This window comes from Phoca vitulina, unplaced genomic scaffold, assembly GCF_004348235.1.
Source record: "Phoca vitulina isolate PV1807 unplaced genomic scaffold, GSC_HSeal_1.0 scaffold58, whole genome shotgun sequence".
Lineage (NCBI taxonomy): Eukaryota > Metazoa > Chordata > Mammalia > Carnivora > Phocidae > Phoca > Phoca vitulina.
In genome coordinates, this window is record NW_022589761.1 from 9,823,950 (window position 1) to 9,844,754 (window position 20,805).

Sequence of the window (20,805 nt, forward strand, 5' to 3'; positions counted from 1 at the left end):
CCAGCCCCGCCCATTGGCCCGCCGCCTGCGGGATATGCAAGAAAACCCCGCCCCGGCCCGGCGCCTGGCCGGCTCAAGCCCCACCCCCTGGCCTGCAGGCCACGCCTATACGCAGATATGACCCCGCCTCCCCTGGTGCGGCCACCGCCCCGCCACGCCCATTGGCCAGTCCCTGGCTGAGCCAGCATGTGAGCCTCGCTGAGACCTTCCCCCAGGCCCGTCTAGGCGTGGGCTCTCTTCCCCTCCGTGACCCTTGACCTCAGGTCCCCTTCTGTTCCATGTCCGTAAAAGAACTGCATCAAGAAGCCCTTTGCCGCCCCACATACCCAAATCTTCCAGCTAACCCCACGGTTCTCCCAGCCCAGCGGGGGCGGGCAGAAGCGGTGACGAGGCACTTTTTGCAAGGAAGGGGAGGGGGAATGAAGAGACCCCGGCGTTCTAGTGCGTGAGCGGTTCGGCTTCGGGGGCGGGGGCGCCGGGGTGGGACCAGGGCGCGGTTCTGGCCACTACTGCACCCCCGCTCCCACTCAGTCCTGTGGGTTTGGCAAAGCAGCTGGCAGGGGCATTACGGCCCATTAGCAAAGGCGAGGTTGCCGGGAGCCGAGGGGAGGGAGCGGGGAGCCTGGGAGGTTGGGAGGGGGGGGCAGGCCTTCTCAGCTGCCACAGCCTTTCGAGCAGGTGGTCAGCACGTGCGGGAGGGGCGGGCGGGGCGGGCGGGGGGGAGCGGGTGGGAGGGAATGGGTAGAAGGAGGTTCCCGGCAACAGATGGCCCAGGCTGGGCTGGGGCTTTCAGACCAGAGGATGGGAGGGGGCAGGCCATCTGCACCTGGAGGCAGGCTGAGAGCTCCTCCCCCCCCCACACACCCCCCTCCCCCCAGCGCAGAGAAAATAGCCGGGAAGGGGAGCCGCTTTTATTCCCGTCTGAAGTTTCAAACCCCCTCCCCTAACCCCCTCCCCAACACATAGAAAAGATGGAGCCAGGGAGAATGGGGAGAACGCAGCTGGTGAAGGGGTGAGGGCAGCAAAGGTGAGGGCTGCCTCCACCAACCACCGCCCCTCCCCTTTCACTGGCCAGATCCGTGGGAGACCTGAGGCAGAATTGAGGGGCTCCCCATCTACATGAGTCTGGATCTGCATGCTGGTGGGCAGGGGGCCTAAGACTCTTAAATGTTGGCAAAAATAAGTTAATCCCTGGCGCAGAGTTCCTGGACGCCCACTCTGGAGTGGGGAGAGGAGGATATGGGGGTGTGAAGCTGGGAGTTCCCTAGCCCGAGGGTTCCCCAGATCCCAGGAAGGGAGTTAGGCAAGACTGGGAAGCCCAAGGTGGGGGGGGCGGTCCCCGACCTGCAGGAGAATGGAAAGGAGGCATCACAGCCGGGGATGGCCTGCTTTGGGGCCAGAATCCCGGGGTGCTGTCTAACGGGTCTGACCACACGTCCCTTTTGGTCAGGAGGCCACGGGCAAAACAGGCCGGGGGCAGTGGCTACGCCTGGCGACTGGCCCAGTAGCGGTGGTAGGCGTCCTGGAAGAGGTCCTGGCAGGCGATGTGGGCACGGAGGCGGGCGCAGGCCAGGAAAGCCCCTGCCAGCTTGCGGTGCAGGGCGTAGGTCTCCTCGGGCGGTGGGCGCAGCCGCTGCTTCAGCAGCACCGGGATGAGGCCCTGCACTCGGCGGGCAGTGTCACCTGCCCCGAAGTCGTAGGGGCCCGGGGTGGCGAAGGGCTCCCCCAGGATCATCACCGCCTCCACGTGGGCCTCCGAGAATGCCTATGGATGGGGGAGAGCAAGAGGCACGCGGCGTGGAGGTACAGCCCTCCACCTAACCTGGAAGGGATGAGCACCCTCGTCTCCCTCATACCCTCCAGTATAAACGCAGGCCCCCTACTCCCTCCGGAGTCATAAGCAGCCTCCACTCCTTCCAGAGCCCCCAGGCCTCCCCCAAATGGCTCTTTACTTCCTCTCAGAGCCTCCGGGAGACCAGCAGCCCTCACTCTAGAACAGAGAAACAGCCTCCACTCCTCCACCCCCAGTACCCACTAGCAGCCCCCCACTCCCTCCCTCTAGAAGAGAGAAATGGGGCCCATTTCCCCATAGTTTGTGAGTAGCCAAGCCGCCTCCATTCCCCCCACTCCTCCCCAGAGCCCCCCCAGGAGAGATAAGCAGCCCCCCAAACCCCGCAGTGTTTCCCACCTTGGTTTCAAAGCCCGTGAGGAACCTGAGGTCCCGGGATTTCTGCAGGACCCGGTCTCTGTCTCCACTGGCTGCTGCCATCACCACCTGGGAAATTGGGTGTTTGGCAGAGGTCAGAGGCCAAGGGAGTGGGGTTCAAGGAGGGGTCTTGAAAACTGGCCTGGCCCTCCCTACATTCTGGTCTACTTAAGTCCTCTCCCCTAGGAGCCTCTCCCTCCTCACCTTGTCCCTGTCTATATCTCCCTCAGGACTGTTCCAGAGCCTGGGGGGGGATGGTGATGGTGGGGGGTAAGGGGGTAGTCAGGGGCTTTTCCCACCTGGCCTAGAATGCAGAGCCTGCCTGGAGGAAAATAAATGTCAAGTGCTATTCATGGGTCCAAACACTCAACTGGACAAGGATGTGACCATGGCCCAGAACTCCATCTGAGGTTGCCACTGGGCCGTCTCTGTGATTGCCTGGTTCATGTCTGTCTCCTATACTGGGCTTGGAGCCCCAGGACAGCAGGGATGCCGGCTGGGTTTAGTCCCAACCAGACTTGCAGCTCAAGGTCTGGCATTCGGGAGGCCCTTGGTGAACCTCTGTTTGGCAAATGAGCATGGGGAGAGCAGGAGTTGAGTTGAGGGCTCGGACAGACAGAAGCGAGAGCCAGCCTGCTGGGGCCCCATCCCAGCTCTGCCACTTGCCGGCTGAGAGATTCCGGGCAAGGCGCTTTGCCTTCGGGCCTCCGCTTTCTCATCTGTGAAGCGGGGATGATGAAAGGATCTTCCTCACGGGTGGCTGTCGGGAGGCAGGAGGAAGTGTCTGCGGAGTGCGTAGCACCGGGCCTGCATGTGGGATCCGCCACGACCGGGAGGAGCTACCACTATTAGGATGCAAAAGTCCCTACTTCATGGAACAACAGCAAGGCCAGGCGGGAAAACCTTCACCACTTTCTCGGGAGGAAGGGAAATACAGGATTCAATCTGGCAGTTCTAGTCTGTCTCAGCTCCCCCTGCCCGAGCCTGTCTGGCCATCTGTCAGGCCTGTGGTCCTCAGGGACCGGTGTGGCGGGGTTTTTTTTTAAACTGGAAAAGGCTGGGGAGACCGGAGGAGAGCCATGCCAAATAGGCCTGGGGGGGGGCGGTTAGGGGGACACATAAGATGTCCCACCTACCCAGAGAGAGAGGCCTTGGCTCTGTGCCTCAAGTGGCCTGGAGAGAGGGCCCAAGGAGCCTGTGGGGGGGGGGGGGGTTGCCAGCTCGTCCTTCCTGCCCTATGTCAGGGGTGGCCCCACCATCCCCCAGTTCCCAAGCCAGAGCCCTGGGCCTTGTCTTCTCTTCCCTTCCCTGGGCTCCCAGCCCCCAGTCTCAAAGGCTACCTGCTTTCCTGAGGGAGTTTTCTACTTCTCTGTCCCGCCCCTGCTCAAATCCCTTCTGTGGGTCCCCACAGCACCTGGATAAAGTACAAGGTGCAAAGCATGGCTTTTCAGACTCAGAGTGGTTCTTGCTCCACCCCTCACCTGCTGGCCCAGTCAGAAATGAACTTCCTTTTGGTCCTCCAGGACTGATTACTCAAAGTGTGGTCCCTGTACCAGTCGCTTTGGCATCACTTGGGAGTGTGTTAGAAATGCAGCATCTTATGCCAGACTCCAGACCACGATTTGCATTTAATAGGCTCATGTCGGTAGTGGGGGCGGGTGAGTGTCTCATAGACACTAAGTTTGAGAAGCGTTGCTCTAATGGGAATACGCCTTCTCTCCTCTTGGCCTTTGTATGTTTATCAGTCCGGAATACCCTCCTTGCCTCTTCCTGGTTGGTTTCCTCATCCCTCAGGTCTCAACTCTTGATGCCTCTTCCTCCAGGAAGCTCTCCCTGACCCCCTAGGCTGGCCCAGGCTCCTCCTCTGGGCTCCACAGTCTCCTGTGCTCCCCCATTCCAGCCCTGACAGCGTCCATCCCTGTCCTGGTCTGTGAGCTCCGTGAAGGCGGAGACTGGGTTGGATTAGTCACTGGGTTGGTATTGCCTAGAACAGGGCTGGGCACAGGGGGTTGTCAGAGAATGTTGGAATTGATGAGTAAATGAGTAGAAGACCCACATCAAATAGTCAATCTCAACAAATTAATGAGATGCCTTAGGTAGGTGGGTGGGAAGGACGGACAACAGATGTTCCTGAGGAGAGAGCTGCCCCCAGGGAGCATCCAGCCAGGGAGGTATGTGAGTGTAAGGCTGAATACCAAGGCCTGGGACAGCCTGGGGTGTGGGGAGGGGGCAGGATGGCCACCGTGGGCCATCCGGGGCTAGTCAGGGTTTGGGAGCTAGGCTCCCTGAGTCTGAATCCCAGGTCTGCTGTGACCTAGAGCAAGTGACTTAACTTCTCTGAGCTCCAGTAACTTCATCTGTAAAATGGGACTAAAGAATGGTCCTAACCCGGGGTGCCTGGGTGGCTCAGTTGGTTAAGCATCTGCCTTCAGCTCAGGTCATGATCTCTGGGTCCTGGGATTGGGCCCCTGTGTTGGGCTCCCTGCTCAGCGGGAGTCTGCTTCTCCCTCTGCCCCTCCCCCCACTTGTGTGTGTGCACGCGCACGCACTCTCTCAAATAAATAAATAAAACTTTTAAAAAATGCTTAAAAATGGTCCTGACCCCATACAGTTGCTCTGTGGTTTAGATCAGTTACCACATGGACAGTACCTCAAACAGTACCTGACATCATATTAAGGGCTTTTTATTTATTAGTTATTACTATTACTATTCTATATGATTTCTTAATTCCAGATACTATATTTCTCCTTCTCACCCTTGCCTCAGTATTGGGCTTGAGGCCCTTCAAAGACCCCAGGGTTGGGGGGGACTCACCTCGATGTAATGGTCTGTGAATTCGGTCCCAAATTCCCGGCTTGCACCAAAGTCCAACAGGGTCACCTGGGACAAGAGATGGTGAAAGGGATGCTGGGAGTCCACCACCACTCCCCACTGTCTGAGGTGGGGGGACCCAGGTCCATTCCCACACCGTGCCCCTCGTCAGAATCCCTGCCATGCTGCCTCCCTGGATTCCTGGCCTCCCATCTCCACACTTCCTATCCACCCCCATATGAAACTGAAGGGACCTGGCTTTTATATTGGGTCCTATTTTTTATAACAATATGTTTTAGGCATAGAAAAAAAATCTAAATAAAATATGTGGAAAAATAAAATGAACACCTACAAATCCCAGCAGCCCGCTTAAAATATTAAAAATTACCAATCCAGGTGGAGCCTCCCATGGACCCCGGCCTTATCCAACCTCCCCCTTCCTCTCTTCCAGGGTCACCACTTTCCCGAGATTATCATTACTAAACTATTATTTGCTGAAATTCCCATGTGTGCATTTCCACATTCTCTACATATGTGTGCACCTGTGAACAATAAATAGGCATGCTTTGCGTGTTTTAAAACTTCATATAAATGGTATTTATGATAGTTATCCTGCGGCTTGTTCTTTGTGCCCAACATGGTTTTGCAACTTATCCCCATTGCTATGTTCAGCTCTAGCTCATTCATTTTTTTCACTGCTGTGTAAGGACTTCATCGTGTAAATATATCACAGTGCATTTATCTGGCCGATGGACACTGTGGTTGTTTCTGGGTTCTGCTATTAAAAACAGTGCCCAATGGGCACATGTATAAGAGTTTCTCTAGGGCAGTGGAGTTCACACTATTGGTCACAACCCACAGCAAGAAATACAGATTTTATTCGGGCACCAGTACCCAGGCACACCCAACTATAAGGTCAAACAAAAGCATCCCAAAATAATATGGATCCCTCCCATCTGCGACACACTGGCACCTTCTATTCTATGGCTTTAAAACAAAAAGTGCTGTTGAGACCCAATAAATTGATATCAGGACTCATATCACTGCCCCTCTCACCCTGAGTAGAAAAATACTTCCCTGTGGTGTGGTGTGAGCCTAGCAGGGACACAAGCTATCTGTGCACTGGGCAGGGAGGGGGTGGCAAGGGACTGAGGCTGGAGACTCAGTGGGTCCACACTGCACTCAGCAAAGGGCTCAGACTTGATCCTGAGGTGGCTGGGGAGCCATGGAAGGGACAATTTGGCCAGATTTGTGTTTTCAAAAGATCCCTCTGGGGACGGAATGGGTACAGACCACTTTAGAGAGCCATTTGGCAGCCACGCTCACTGAGTCTTTCAGTCCGAACCCTTACCCCAGGCCTTTGGCTACCTGTGTCCTCTGCCAGGAACGCTCTCCCTTTCCTGCTCTTCAGGTGGCTGTCCCCTTCTCATCTCTCTGGTTTCAGCTTTAAGGGCACATCTTTCGAGAAGGCTTCCTTGACCTCACTGACCTGGTGCCGGGTCAGTCACTTTCCCTGGCTCCCCACGGCCCCCTGTGCCTCCCCCGTCACTGACCACTCTGGCCTGTGCTTCCCCATCACGGTACTAACTGCTCAGTCATCACTGTCTGGTCACGGGTCCCTCCATAGACTGGGAACTCTGAGAAGGCGAGGATCAGGATTGTCTTGGCACCACTGTCAAGAGGCAGTAGATGCTCGGTGTGTTACATGAATGACGGGTGTGGCAGTGATGACCAGCTGCCTTCCAAAAACTGTGCCCCTAGGGAACCACTGCCTAGCGGAGATTCCATTTCCCAGCATCCCTTGCACCTCAACCAGTTCTTATCAATGTGTGACCAGTTCTTATCAATGGAATGGTATAGGAAACAACGTGTCACTTCTGGCCAAAGCAATTAGGCAGGGCGCAACCCTCTTAATCTCTCTTTCCCCTTTCACTGGAAGGAGAGCATTGCAAGCCTTAGGGGATGGCACAATCACAGAAGGGAAGGAGCCTGGGTCCCTGCGTCACCATGTGGAGGAGGGCCACTCCGGCCTGTCATGTGGGTAATAACTACTATTGTGTCGAGCTACTGAAACATAGGGAACTATCTGTTAAAGCAGCTAATGTACCGTGATCCACATCATAAGGAACCAACCTGGTGGCTGGAAGCATCATACAGGAAGTTGGCCCAGTTGGGGTCTGTCTGCATAAATCGGAACTCAAACAGCTCCCGCAGACACAGCCTCAGGAGCTGGAAGCAGATCTGGAGTGGGGAGGAGGAACAGACATCTCAGAGTCATCCGCCCCTATAGAGCCCTCTCTGCGGGTCTGGCCAGCCCTACCAGCCCAGGGGCAGTGCCCTCCCTACTGCCCCCTCGAGACCCCGTACCTGGTTCCGGATGTCTTGGCTCAAGCTCTGGCACTGGTCCAGGGGGACCCCTCCGGCCAGCTCCATGCCCAGCACCCGCGTTGTGCACAGCTCCTTAATCACGGCGGGCACCCGGAAGAAGGGGTCATCTGCCAACAACTGCCTGGGGCAGAAGGGAGGGGGAGGGGCGGGACCTCATGCTTCAGGCCCCTGTGGCCCAGCTCAGGCCTCCTCCTCTTCCTCTGAGGAGTGCTCCAGGAACATGGAGTCTTGCCTTCTATGTCTTGCCTTCCCTCCTCGTGCCTCTCTGTCCTGAGCGATGGCCAACTCCTGGCCGGACTGATATTCATTCAGACATTTCATTCATTCACCCATTCACTCATTCATCAAATATCTCCGTAGTGCCTACTCTGTGCCTACCCCTAAACTGGGTGCTGCTGGAGCCCCAGTTACCACTTCCCTACCGGAAATACCTCTATGACTTCCGGTTGCCCCAGGATAGAGCTTGATGTATTAAACTTGATGAGCATTACTTTTTCATCAATTTATTAATTAACCCGTCCAAAAAAAGCATTGCTGATATACAAATCTCCAAGTCTATAGTGATATTCATTGGCCAATCCTTGGAGTCATTACTCTGAACACCGGTTAGTACTGACTCCTTCTTGGTGTCTGTCCCTGTGTGGGATGATGCTGGGGGACAGAGCAGTGGATGAGCTCTGGGCCTGCCCCTCAGACACCAGAGACCACACTCTTAACAAATATACAAACAGACCAATAATAGATTGAGTTAAGTGTGTCAGTGTAAGACTTGGGAGGCAAAGAATATGAGCAAGATCCCTGGTTGAGACCTGTGGGATGGCTGGGGCTGGGGGCAGTGAGATGGGGCAGGCCAGGGGAATGATCTGGGTTTTATTCTAAAGGCACTGGTAAATCCTGGAGGGATGGGGGCTTCCAGATCCCATACAGGAGTGCCCTGGCCCAGCCCACTTCATACTCTTCTCTTCAGGGTCCCACTTCGGGGCTTGTTATTTTTGTCCTTGTTTGAACCGCTCCGCTTGGGCCAGGCCCTGTGCCAAGCATTAATTAACACAATCCCCTTTTTGCCCCCTCACTCCCCTATGAGGAGGATGCTCTCCTAAGGGTGCGGATCCAGGCCACCCAGCCAGTTAAGGGCTGACCTGGGACTGGATCCCACATCTGAGTCCAGGGCCCATGCCTGGAACCACTGCCCTCTGCCGCTGCCCCTTCTCTCGCTCCGTATCTACACACCTTGGCCCAGGACACCCATGGGCCATGCAGTAGAGGACCTCACTGGGTGTAATTAACTGCTGCACACCATGATGCTTCTAAGATACAACCACGTTGTTCCCTTGTAGCTGAGTTCATTCATTTTCGCTGCTGTGTGATATTCCGCTGGTGAATATACCATCATTTATTTATCTACCTTGCTGGGTGAATTTGATAGATTTGGGTTGTGTCCAGTTTAGGGCGATTGCTGCTCTGAGCATTCTGGAAAAGGCTGACGGCGTATACCGGCCTAAGCGTCCCTACAGCATTTGTTTAGCAAGGAGGGCAGTTATCGGGTTGTATGAGAATACTGGGCCTTGATGAAGCCAGACTGTTCTCCGAAACGCTGATCTCAAAGCCTCCTCCTGCCCACAGTGGATAAGGGCATGAGGGATGACCTGGAGCCCTGTTCTCTCCCACCCGTGACAGTGTCAGACCGTTAATGCTTTGCCCGTCCAGCGGTGTGGTGGTATCTCACGGCGTGACTAAGTGCCTGCTGACAAGTCCATCTCCCCCACCAGACTATAGTGGTCGTGCCTCCCATTTGCCAGATGAGAAAACTGACAGGGAGAGGAAGTGACATGCCCAAGCTCACAGAGGACACGGGTTAAATCAAGTCAGGAGTGAATGGAGGGAGGGGTGAGCAAATGAGGAGAAAAAAAGAGTTTGCTGGCTCCACCCCAGGCCTCCACTTCCTGCTCATCCTGGGAGGGGGGCCTGGGGGGCCTGAGGGGGGCTCAGCTCACCTGAAGTTCTGGGCACAAGCTGCCTCCCGACGGTAGTCACACTCCCAGGCCAGCTCCTGCTGCAAGGCCTGCAGGCTCTGCTCAGCGAACAGGCCTGAGGGGGCAGCCGCGTCAGGCAGGGAAGGCCCCAGCCCGGCCCCAGCATGACAGCCACCCCCCAGGCTTTCCACTCAGGGCTGTCTTCTCTTGCCAGTCAGGTCTCTCGCTGTCTGTGTGTCACAGCCCCTCACACCTGCTCCCTGCCTTTTACCACATCATCTGTCCACACACACCTCCCCTCCGGCCTTCACAGAGCCGCGGCCTCCCCTGCAGTCTCCCTCCTGGGGTCTCTTTCTCAGGCACGCGCGCCAGGCCCCAGGCAGCTCTTTCATGGTCACACGTGCCACCTACCCTGTCTCTTTTTCATAGTCTCTCACACTGTCCTCAGGGCCTCAAAATCTTACTTCCAAGTGCCACACACACACACACACACACACACACACACACACACACACACGAGGTCTGGCTTATGCTCCCTTCCTGCTTCTGTGGCTCTTTTCCAGACCTCCAGGCCCTCTCTGGGCATCCTGGGTGTCTGTTTCCAAATGTCAGTGTGGGCTTCTGGCTCTGGGTCTGTCAGAATCTCTAAGTTTGCCTTTTCTCACACGTTCAGACTCTCTGGGCTCTCCCTGCCTTGGTGTCCCTTCTTTCTGTCGCAAACACACGGACTTGCACAGTCGCCCACGCTCACACACACAACACACACGCGCGCGCGCGCGCGCGCACACACACACACACACACACACACACACACACATGGGCACACCCTGCCCCGAGCTGGCCTCTCTCCCTCCATCCAGCCCCACTTTCTCCCGTCGAGGCATCCCTCCCACGGTCAGGGGTGGAGTGGCGCCTCACCCTCGGGCAGGGCCACACTCATCTTGAGCACCGCCAGCAGGTTCTGGATGTCACTCTGGATGCTCTGGGCCACGCCTGGGTACTGTGAGCAGGGAGGGACAGAGGGCGGGAGTCACGCCTCTGGGACAGCAAGGGGCCCACTCCCACCCCTGCCCCGCCTCCCCGCCCCCCCCTCACCTGGATCTTCACAGCCACCTCCGTCCCATCCCTCAGCATGCCCTGGTGCACCTGCCCGATCGAGGCAGCAGCAAAGGGCACCTCCTCCAAAGAGGCCACCTTGGCCTGCCAGTCCCTGCCGAGCTCCTCTTCGAGAACTTTCTGGGAACAGTGGTTGAAACAATCATCGTTGCAGTTATAGGCAGCTGAGTTCACTCCCTGTGCTGAGCGCTTTATGTGAATAAGCCCATTCACCACATGCCGGGCTCGGGGCTATGCTCCTGGCTACTACCCAACTTCACAGATGAGGAGACTGAGGCTCACAGAGAAGTCTCTTGGCCGAGGTGACAAGCCAGGTGCTGGCAGACTGGGAGGCCCAGCCTCAGCCTGTACTCCCAAGGCTGTGTGGGCCAATTTGGGGACTGCTATTATGTACGGTCAAGACTGATAATCCTTCATTATACTCCTAAACTGTATTATCAACTCAAAGTTAATGTGATGAAGAAGAGCTAACATTTACAGAGGGCTTCCTGTGGGCTGGGACCTGTCCATAGTGGCTCGGAGAGGGGCACCAATGATCCAGGGCCACAGGGCAAGTGAGCAGAGCAGAGATCAGAAGGAAGGCAGCTGGATCAGGATTCCACACCCTTGCCCAGTCACTAGAAGAACAGTTCATGTCTTGGGCAGTTACTCGGTGCCAGGTGCTGTGCCAACCCATTTACAGACACAATCTCCTTTAATTAAGAAAAACTAGTACTGGGGCGCCTGGGTGGCTCTGTCGGTGAAACGTCTGACTCTTGATTTCAGCTCGGGTCATGATCTCAGGGTTGTGAGATGGAGCCCCACTTTGGCGCTCGGTGCGGAGTCTGCTTGAGAGTCTCTCTCTTCTGCCCCTCCCTCACTGCCCCCACTCACACACGCGTGCTCTCTCTCAAGTAAATAAATCTTTAAAAAAAAATCTAGTACTAATAACAGCTAGAACTAGCATGTCACTCATGGTGTGTCAGGGGCCCTTTCGAAGTGCTTTACATATACTAATTTACGTAACCCTATGATGTGGGTGTTGCTCTCACTATGGCCAGTTACAGATGAGGTAACTGAGGCACAGAGAGGTCAGGCCACATGTCTGAGATCACACAGGCAATAGCCGGCAGAGCCGGGATTTGAACTCACAAAGTCTGGTCCCCTAACCACTGCACTCCCGGCCTCTTCAGTAGCCGTGACAAAGCCCTGAGCCTGCCAGGGACTGGTCTAAGCACTCTGCACCATTCTCTCATGTCATTATCTCAACAACTCGCCGAGATGGTGCTTCAGTGATCCCCATTTTACAGATGGGGAAACTGAGGCTTCAGCAATGAAGCCAGGGGGCTCAGGCAGGTGGAGCCCGCCTCCCTCACCAGCCTTCCCGGCCAGGGCACTCACCAGCATCTGCCAGCGAGGCATGAAGTCGGCGCTCTGGCGGACACGCTCGAAGATGCGCTGCAGCTGAGGGCTGATGAGGCTGTTGTCTGGGGAGACAGGGGGACAAGGGAAGCAGTGAGGGAGGAGGCGAGGAGGGGCCCCTGTGGGGATATCTGAAGTCTGCGCTGGCGGGTGGGTGGGGGTGCGGAAGGAGTGAGGTCAAGGGTCAGGAGTCGAGGGTCATGCTGTACCCTGGATGCTGAGCATTTGGCCAACCTTGAGGGCGGCCCCCCGAACTGTACACAAGGTCTGCACAATCCGCTCGGCATTGGCCTCTGACAGGAAAGGGCTGGAGCCTGGCCGGGAGCTGCTCTCTGGGGTGGCGAGAATAATCGTTAGTATTACGACCACACAAAACATCATTATAGCACCGCTGCATAACCCCCAGGATGGCTAAAATGAAACCGACAATACCAAGTGTTGGCAAGGATGTGGGGCACCCTAAACACCCATATTGCTGATGAGTGTCGTGGCACAAGCCCTTTGGGAAGTTTCCAGTAGAGCACACACCTATGGCCGACATAATTTCTCTCCTAGGTATATACCCAGGAAAAGGCATATGTGTGTCCATTGACAGTTATTCCAAGATGGTTCACAGCAGCACTATTCACAATGGTCCCCAACTGGAAATAACCCAATGACTGTCAATAGGATGAACAAAGGCATGCTGGAACAGTCACACAGGGACTCCTACAGCACTGAATAAACCACCTCCATCTACCCGCAGCAACATGGCGGCATCCCGCAGACAGAATGTTGAGCAAAAGCAGCCAGACATGTATGAGGACACGCTGTCTGATTACATTGGCGTAAAGAGCAAAACCAGTCAAAAAACTAATCTTGGTGGTCAGAAGCCAAGACAGTGGTTTCCCTTGGTGGGATGAGAAGCCAAGACAGGGCAGATAGAAGCTTTTGGAGAATGAGGGCAGTGATTCTCAAAGTGTGATTCCGGGAACCCTGAGGGTCCCTGAGACCCTTCAGGAGGCTCTGTAAGATCAAAACTATTTTCATAATCATATTAATGTTATTTGCCCCTTTTTACTCTCATTCTCCCATAAATGCTCAGTGGAGTTTTCCAGAAACTCCATGACCTGTGATGATACCATTGCTCTGACAGCTGATGGAATGCACGTGTGTGTGTGTATTCTTGCATTCTAAAAATTTGTTTTCTCCTGAAACTAATATTACACTATATGTTAACCAATTAGAATTTAAATAACACTTGAAACAAAAAAAAAATCGTTTTAATCTCTAATGCAGTAAATATCCACAAATATAACCCCCAAATATAATCCACAAGTGGGTTCTTTGGGGTCCTCATTCTATTTTTTATTGAGATGTAATTCATAAATCGTGTAACTCACCCATTTAAGGTATACAGTTCAATGGCTTCTAGTACATTCAGAGTTGTACATCACCATAAGTAATTTTGAAACATTTTCACAGCCCAAAAAGAAACCCCATACCTATTAGCAGTCACCCCCCATTTCTCCCAACCACCCCCCCACCCCGAGTCTCCGGGAACCATTAATCTGCGGTCTCTATGGACATTTCATATGAATGGAATCATACGGTATGTGACCTGTTGTGTCTGGCTTCTTTCACTTAGGATAGTTTTCAAGATTCATCCACATTGTAGCATGGATCAGTACTTCATTCCCTTTTATAGCTGAATAATATCCCATCGTGTGAATATAACATGTTTTGTTTATCCATTCCTAAGTTGTAAGGGTGTGCAGGGATCCTGAGACTGAAAGTTTGAGAACTGCTGTCTTAGGGTTTCTTTTTTTTTTTTTTTTTTAAAGATTTTATTTATTTATTTGACAGAGAGAGACACAGTGAGAGAGGGAACACAAGCAGGGGGAGTGGGAGAGGGAGAAGCAGGCTTCCCGCGGAGCAGGGAGCCCGATGCGGGGCTCGATCTCAGGACCCTGAGATCATGACCTGAGCCGAAGGCAGACGCTTAACAACTGAGCCACCCAGGCGCGCTGTCTTAGGGTTTCTTGATCTGGGCACACAGATGTATCCACTTTGTGAAAATGAACCAAGCTATACGCTTAGGATATGTGCCCGGCTCTACATGCAAATTATAGGATTATTCAATCAAGTGTTTATTAAGCTTTTATTTATTTGATAAAAAATATTATTGAGCTCTTTATCTAGCTAGGGCTCACCCTGTGCCAGGCAGAATTCCAAGGGTCTCTGGATTCTCTGGCTGAATCCCGACAATTAGCCAAAAAGTAAGAACTACCAATGCTTTAATTTTCAAGGTGAGGAGGCAGGACATTCAGAGAGGTACAGTGCCTGGCCCTGGGTCACACAGCATAGAAGTGGCAGAGCAGGGTTTGGTCTTACCTCAAGCCTAATCCTCCACTTACACCCACCTTTTTATTTGGAAAAAAAAAAAATCCAAATGAACAGAAAAGTCACACGCACAGCATCACGGACACCCGCATATCCAATTCAAACTTTTTTTTTTTTTTTCCGATTCAAACTTTTCACCTTCGGCCTCACCTGCATAATTTATCTATGTGTATGTGCCCAAACACTCGCCCTTACTTTTTGCAGACCCATTTGCATGTAGTTGCACACAACTTGTGCTAAAAATAAGGATATTCCCCTACTCAATCACAGTGCCATTATCGTGCCTACGAACATGAACACAGATTCTTTCCTATCTGCTCTTCAGTCCAAATTCAGATGTTCCCAGTTGTCCCCAAAGTCTTTGATAGTTATTTTTCTCAGGCTGACATTCAATCATGGGTCACACATTCCATTTGTCAGTTACTAGGGCCTTAGTCTCTTTTTCATCCAAAATATCCAGCCCCATTTTTGCTTCCGGACGTGGGCTTGTTGGGGAATCTTAGCCACCAGTGCTAATCTCCACACACGTCTTTCCATCTCTGTTGTCCACAGACCCCCCCCCCCCCCCCCAACACTCCTATTCTCAGCTTTCCTCTCCTGCTCGGAGTTTTAGGAACTCAACTCCAATTATTTTTCTCACACGATAGGCTTCCGCCCATCACAACCGTGAGAGGTGGGTACATGATCATCCATTTTCCGGATGAGAAAACTGGGCTCGGAGAGGTGAAGCCACTCAGCCTAGGTCACACAGCAAAGCCAGGGTCTGAACCCAGGTAGTGTGACACACCCACTCACCTGATGGTAGACGTCCTTCCAGCAGGGACTTCTTGGCTACCTCAGCCAGCGCTCCCAGCCCCAAGCCCACAGCCAGTCCTGGGGAGTGAGAGAGGAGTCTGGGTACCTGCCTGCCACCGGGCCTTGTCCCCCGACCCCCTGTCTGCTCTCAGCCTCTCTCGAAGCAACCTGTCTCCCAGCTCTCTGTTGGCAACTCTCTGCTTCTCTCTGTCCCCAACTCCATCTCTTACTCACTCTCTCCCTGCTTGGGGTTCCCTTTGAGGTGCGGCTCCCTCTTTCTCCATCACTCTGTTCACGTCTGTCTCCCGGGTCAGCGGTTCTCACCCCTGGCTGCACATCTGAGTCATGTGAGGAGCTTTGATAAATAAGAGGCTGAGGTTCTATGGTCTGAGATGAGCCTTGGAATTTACATACATATTTTAAGCATTCCAGATGATTCTAGTGTGCAGCTAAGGGTAAGAAGGCCCCGAAATGATCCCCCTGGGTCTCTGTCTTCCTGTGACTCCCCTTTCTCTGTCACACTTCGTCTTCTTCATGCTCACCTCTCCTTGTCTAAGTTGGTTTTTCTCCGTCTCTCCCCCTCCCCCCATCTGGCACGTCAGTTCAGGCCTCTTTCTCTCTGTCCCTCCTTTTGATCTTATCTTTTGGCTTTGATTTCCCCTCCCTCCTCGGTCCCCTTGTCGCTAAAGACATCTTGAGTCTCTCTGCCTCTTCCACCGTCACCTTCTCTGCAAATCATCGTACGGACATTTTCTGGGTGCTTGCTACACGCCAGGAACCATTACTGGTGCCTTATATGGATTAACTCATTTCATCCTCACAGAAGAGAAAAAGAAATTGAGGCTCAGAGAAGTTAAGTAACTCGTCCAGGGTCACAAAGTGAGAATGCGGCAGAATCACCCCTTGAACCCTGGGCAGCCTGGTATCAAAGCTCTTAACCAGTGCATTTAACTCCCTCTTTATACTGTGAATTGGTATCTTTAAAATTTGAACCACGATCCACCCTAAAGAAGACATATGCATTATAACAGTAGATATATATATATATATATTTCATGAAACAAGAATTTCCTTCATTCTACATGTGCACCATTCTACTCTTTTTTTATTTTTAGGATTTTTATTTATTTGAGAGAGAGCGAGCACAAACAGGGGGAGGGGCAGAGGGAGAGGGAGAGGCAGACTCCCAGCTGAGCCTGGGGCTCCATCCGAGGACCCTGAGATCATTACCTGAGCCAAAGTCAGACGCTTAACCGACTGAGCCACACAGGTGCCCCCCATTCTATTCTTTTTAATGCTGGTTGCAACCCCCTGAATTATTTCATGCAGACTGTGACGTGAAGTTTGAACAATCCTGCTGCATAACCTGGGGTCAAGTCACTTCGCTTCCCTTTGCCTCCATTTCCTCATTTATAGAGTGGAAATTAACACACATCAATTCAGTGCAGAGAGATCGAGTGTACATGGGGCCTTCCACATTCCAAGTGCTCAATAAATGTTACCTTCCTCTATTTCTCTTGGCTTTGCAGGCCTTTGCCTTCCTTCTCTTTTCCATCTCTCACTCCTCTCCCTGTCTCTGATTCACCCTCTCCCCCTTGCTTCATTCTGTAAACGTGGCCTCCTCTGATCTAGGTCACAATCTCCCACAGTCACACCTACCCCCAAAGTTGGCCAAGCGGCTGATGCGGGAAGCGGGCACCTTGCGTTCTCGAGAGCGGTCGCTCAGCTGGGAAATGGGGAGAAGGTCTGAGGGTGGGAAGGTGAACATAGCGCCCAGGGAGTCCAACCAACCTGCCGCCATACCCTTCCCCAAGCTTGGGAGGCCAGCTGCCTTCAGGGGGTGCTGCTGGGTGGGTGGGAGACAATGATACCTGGGGCCGGGGTGTCTTCCTGACCCGGGCCTCCCGTATCCTGCGAATGTCCTCCTCACCCAGGCCTCTGCCAGGCCCATCCTTATGAAACATTTGGGCCTGAGAACCCCCACATGGCCCCTGCAAGAAAAGCAGATATTGGTAAGGAGTGGAGGACATGGGATCTGCCTGGCCCTTTTGGACCCCTCCCTGTCATTTTTATACCCTAAAACCTCCCTCAGCCTCTCCCCCTGGGAGACCCCTCTCCAGCCTCTTACCCACCAGTGGGGCCCAGGCCCCAGGGCCCCACAAGGCAAACCAACAGTCCGGCCCAGCTGTCCACAGGTCCCCCGCAGTAAGCACCCCACCTCCAGCCACATCGCCTGAGGGAGAAGGGGAGGGATTACTCGGGTAGGAGTTGGCACTGACCTCCCTGCTTTGCCCTTGTCTTTGCTAAGCCCTCACATTCCTGTGTGTCCACCCTAAGATTCCCACCCACCAATGACTTCCTTTCCTGTTTAATAGTTCCCCCAGTTTCTCCTGGTTCCCTCTCTGGTTGCTAGGAACCCATAGCTCTTCCTGCGCACCTCCCAAAACCCACTTTCGCCCTGTCCCACTCCCCGCCGTTGCTAGGGTCCTCCCCCGTTGCTAGACACCCACAGATCCTCCAGGGCTACCTCTCCACTCCTCTGAGCCCCCCTCGTTGCTAGGCACCGCCTTCCTCTCTGTTGCTAGGCACCCACAATCCCCCCCCCCCCGCCTGTCACTGGGCACCTCCCCCCGTTGCTAAGCACCCACTGTTCCCAGGATCCGGGTCCGCTATCAGCCGGAGCCTCTTGCGCTTCCGGGAGTCTCTGCACGCCCGCCCCCTCCGGTTAGCTAGCCAATGGCGGAGTAGCAGCTCACTGACTGGAGCATAGCACGCCCCGCTGTGCGTGAGGGGCGGGGCTAGGGGCGGGGCCTAAGGGTGGGCGTTGAGGGCTGCTGGGATTGTTGGGGCACCGCGGGAGCCGCGCACGTGGGGTTTTATGCCCTTAGTGGCAGACCTTTCTTTTTGCACACAGCCTTTTTTGCAAACATCCCTTACAAACTCCGCATCTCTTCTCTGCACGAACACCTTGCCAACCTGCTTTCTTATTTTTATCCCCAGCAGACCGGACCTCTCTCCTTTGAACACACATCTTCCCAGCAAACATTTCCCTTGCACTGGGAGCCCCTTTGCACATCAACCCTCTGCTTCAAACACCCCCATCCTGGCACACAGCTTCTTCCCTTGCACATATAAACCCCCATGCCTTGCTTGCCAACTGTCTCCCTCTCATATTCTCAACTATCCCGTGTACATAAACCTCCTTACACTCAGCCCCTTGCACACTGGGTCCCTGTTCTCTCATACACCCTGCTCTCTCTCCGCCTCCGCCCACCTGCGGGATGGTGTGAGTGGGAGCCCTCTGTTTCCTGTAGGCCTGACATTTCCCAGAACACACTCAGCCAAGATTCCCAGTGCTGAGTCAGGAGCCCTGGCATCCCAGAAAACCAGCTCCCAGCCCATCTGGGTGTGTGTTTGGGGGCCGGGGGGAGGGCAGGCAAGCCTAAACCCTGCTCCCCCCACAACAGGCTGACTCACCCCTCCTCACAGTCTGGAATAGAAGCAGCTGGCTGGGGCATCTCTCCCACCGCTGGGAGGAGGGATGTGACGCTTTCCTTACAGAACCTCCCCCCTCCCCTCACTGTCTAACTCCTTTTGTTGGAAATCAGACCTCCCTGTCTCTGTCCCAGTGCTATGACCTCAGAAGAGCCCCAACTCTCTGTACTTCACTTCCCAGCCTGTATGACTTGTTAGGGGGCTCCTGCTATGATTTCTCACTGGTCTGTGAAGAGATGACTCACTTTAGAGCCCTGGGGCTGTGCCCAATGCCCCACCCCCAGATGACTCAATTTCAGGACAAAACACCCCCTGTCACCCTCCAGACATAAGGGTCTGACTCAGGAGCGGGGTGACAGCTCACCCTTGGGGGCAAAACTACATAAAAAGCACCTATGACGATAATTAACCCTACAAGACTGTGGCTGATAGTGCCAAGCCCAGTGCCACACGCTTCCCCTTTATGAGGTCATATCAAAGGCTACAAGCAAAAGCTAGAGGCTGGCAGATTTCTGAGCATCAGTGTTCCATCTGTAAAATGGGGCTGTGGCATCCTGTCTTCCTCAGTGTTAGTGAGAGAAAGAGGTGCAGTGAAATAGTGTCTGTAATGAGCTTGGCACAGGACCTGGTACAGAACAAGAGCCCTATACATGAGAGAAATTTCTTTCTTTTCTTTAATTTTTTTAAAGATTTTATTTACTTATTTGTCAGAGAGAGAGAGCACAAGCAGAGGGAGAAGCAGGCTTCCCGCTGAGCAGGGAGCCCAATGCGGGACTCGATCCCGGGACTCCAGGATCATGACCTGAGCCGAAGGCAGTCGTTTAACCCACTGAGCCACCCAGGCGCCCCATGAGAGAAATTTCTTATGGAAAAGTCATTCTTCCCAAATTTCCTACTAAGCACTTATCATGTACTTTTCTAAGCTTTTCTAGGGGACACAGCAAGGAGTAATCCAGGCAAAAATATTCCTCCCTTGGTGCTGGCTTCCAATGAGGGGCAAAATAAACAAAATAAATAAGTATATTTAGGGCGCCTGGGTGGCTCAGATGGTTAAGCGTCTGCCTTCGGCTCAGGTCATGATCCCAGAGACCCGGGATCGAGTCCCGCATCGGGCTCCCTGCTCCTTGGGAGCCTGCTTCTCCCTCTGCCTCTCTCTCTCTCTCTGTCTCTCATGAATAAATAAATAAAATCTTTAAAAAAAAAAAAAGTATATTTAATAAGGTGACATGTGTTAAAGAGAAAAATAAACCAGGGAAGGGGGGCAAGGAGTAGAGAGATTTTGAGTTTAAACAGATTTTGAGTGGTCAGGGAAGACCTCGCTGAGGAGGTAACATTTGAACAAACACCTGAAAGAGGCAAGGGAGGGAGCTATTGGAATATCGGAGGAAAAAACATTCCAGGCAGAGAGAACAACCAGTGCAAAGGCCCTGTGGTGGAAAATATCTCAGAGAAATAGCAAAGAGGCCGATGGGCATAGTGAGTGAGGGGGAAAGACAGAGAGGAGATCTGGGATGTAACTAGAGGCAGATCACTTAGGGGATAGTGAGTCACAGAGAAGACTGTGGCTTTTACTCTGTGGGATGGGAACCATGGAGGGTTTTATTTATTTATTTATTTGACAGAGAGAGACACAGTGAGAGAGGGAACACAAGCAGGGGGAGTGGGAGAGGGAGGAGCAGGCTTCCCGCTGAGCAGGGAGCCTGATGTGGGGCTCGATCCCAGGATCCTGGGATCACGACCTGAGCTGAAGGCAGACGCTTAACGACCGAGCCACCCAGTCGCCCCAGCCATGGAGGGTTCTGAGCAGAGGAGGACATGATCCGATTTAGAGAAAATACTCTCAACTTCTGGCCCGTTCTCTCACACCCCCAGCCTCAAAAGCAAGTTATATCATCCTGTAGGGACCAAAAGCCCAGACTTAGATTAATTGGGCCTGAGTTCAAATCTATCCAACTTAGATTTATGATCTTGGACTCACTGCTTTGTCTTTCTGTGCCTGTTTTCCTGTTTGTGCAAGGGAATGATGATGATCCCTACCTCACAAGAGTTGGGGTATAAACTGGTAAGTACAGCACCTGGCACAAAGCAAGTACACAAATGTAAATGCTGTTGCAAATTAATAAAAACTCCCATTACGGTCCTGTGAGGAAATTATCCCCCACTATCCCCTTTTTACAGATGAGAAAACAGAGGCTCAGAGGAGACAAGTCTGCAGGGAAAGAGCATCCCAGAAGTGC

At 53.4% G+C, this 20,805-nt stretch overlaps 1 protein-coding gene across 7 annotated transcripts; it reads right to left on the reverse strand.

The window, feature by feature from the left end:
• Positions 1-872: 872 nt before the first annotated feature.
• COQ8B (coenzyme Q8B) lies at positions 873-18,570 on the reverse strand. 7 transcript variants are annotated; one of them, XM_032390649.1, is made up of 15 exons: positions 18,551-18,570; positions 17,202-17,306; positions 16,945-17,064; positions 16,733-16,799; positions 15,074-15,151; positions 12,106-12,228; positions 11,876-11,961; positions 10,475-10,615; positions 10,298-10,379; positions 9,401-9,494; positions 7,386-7,527; positions 7,152-7,259; positions 5,022-5,087; positions 2,189-2,275; positions 873-1,765 (listed from the first exon to the last, which is right to left on the reverse strand). In XM_032390649.1, the coding sequence occupies exons 2-15, from the start codon at positions 17,301-17,303 to the stop codon at positions 1,484-1,486; spliced, it is 1,578 nt and encodes a 525-aa protein (XP_032246540.1). In that variant the 5' UTR covers positions 17,304-17,306; positions 18,551-18,570; the 3' UTR covers positions 873-1,483. The 7 variants fall into 7 exon arrangements, with proteins under 7 accessions (XP_032246540.1, XP_032246534.1, XP_032246539.1 ...); XM_032390643.1 differs by lacking the exon at positions 18,551-18,570 and adding an exon at positions 17,722-17,797; XM_032390648.1 differs by lacking the exon at positions 18,551-18,570 and adding an exon at positions 17,718-17,739.
• Positions 18,571-20,805: the final 2,235 nt, after the last annotated feature.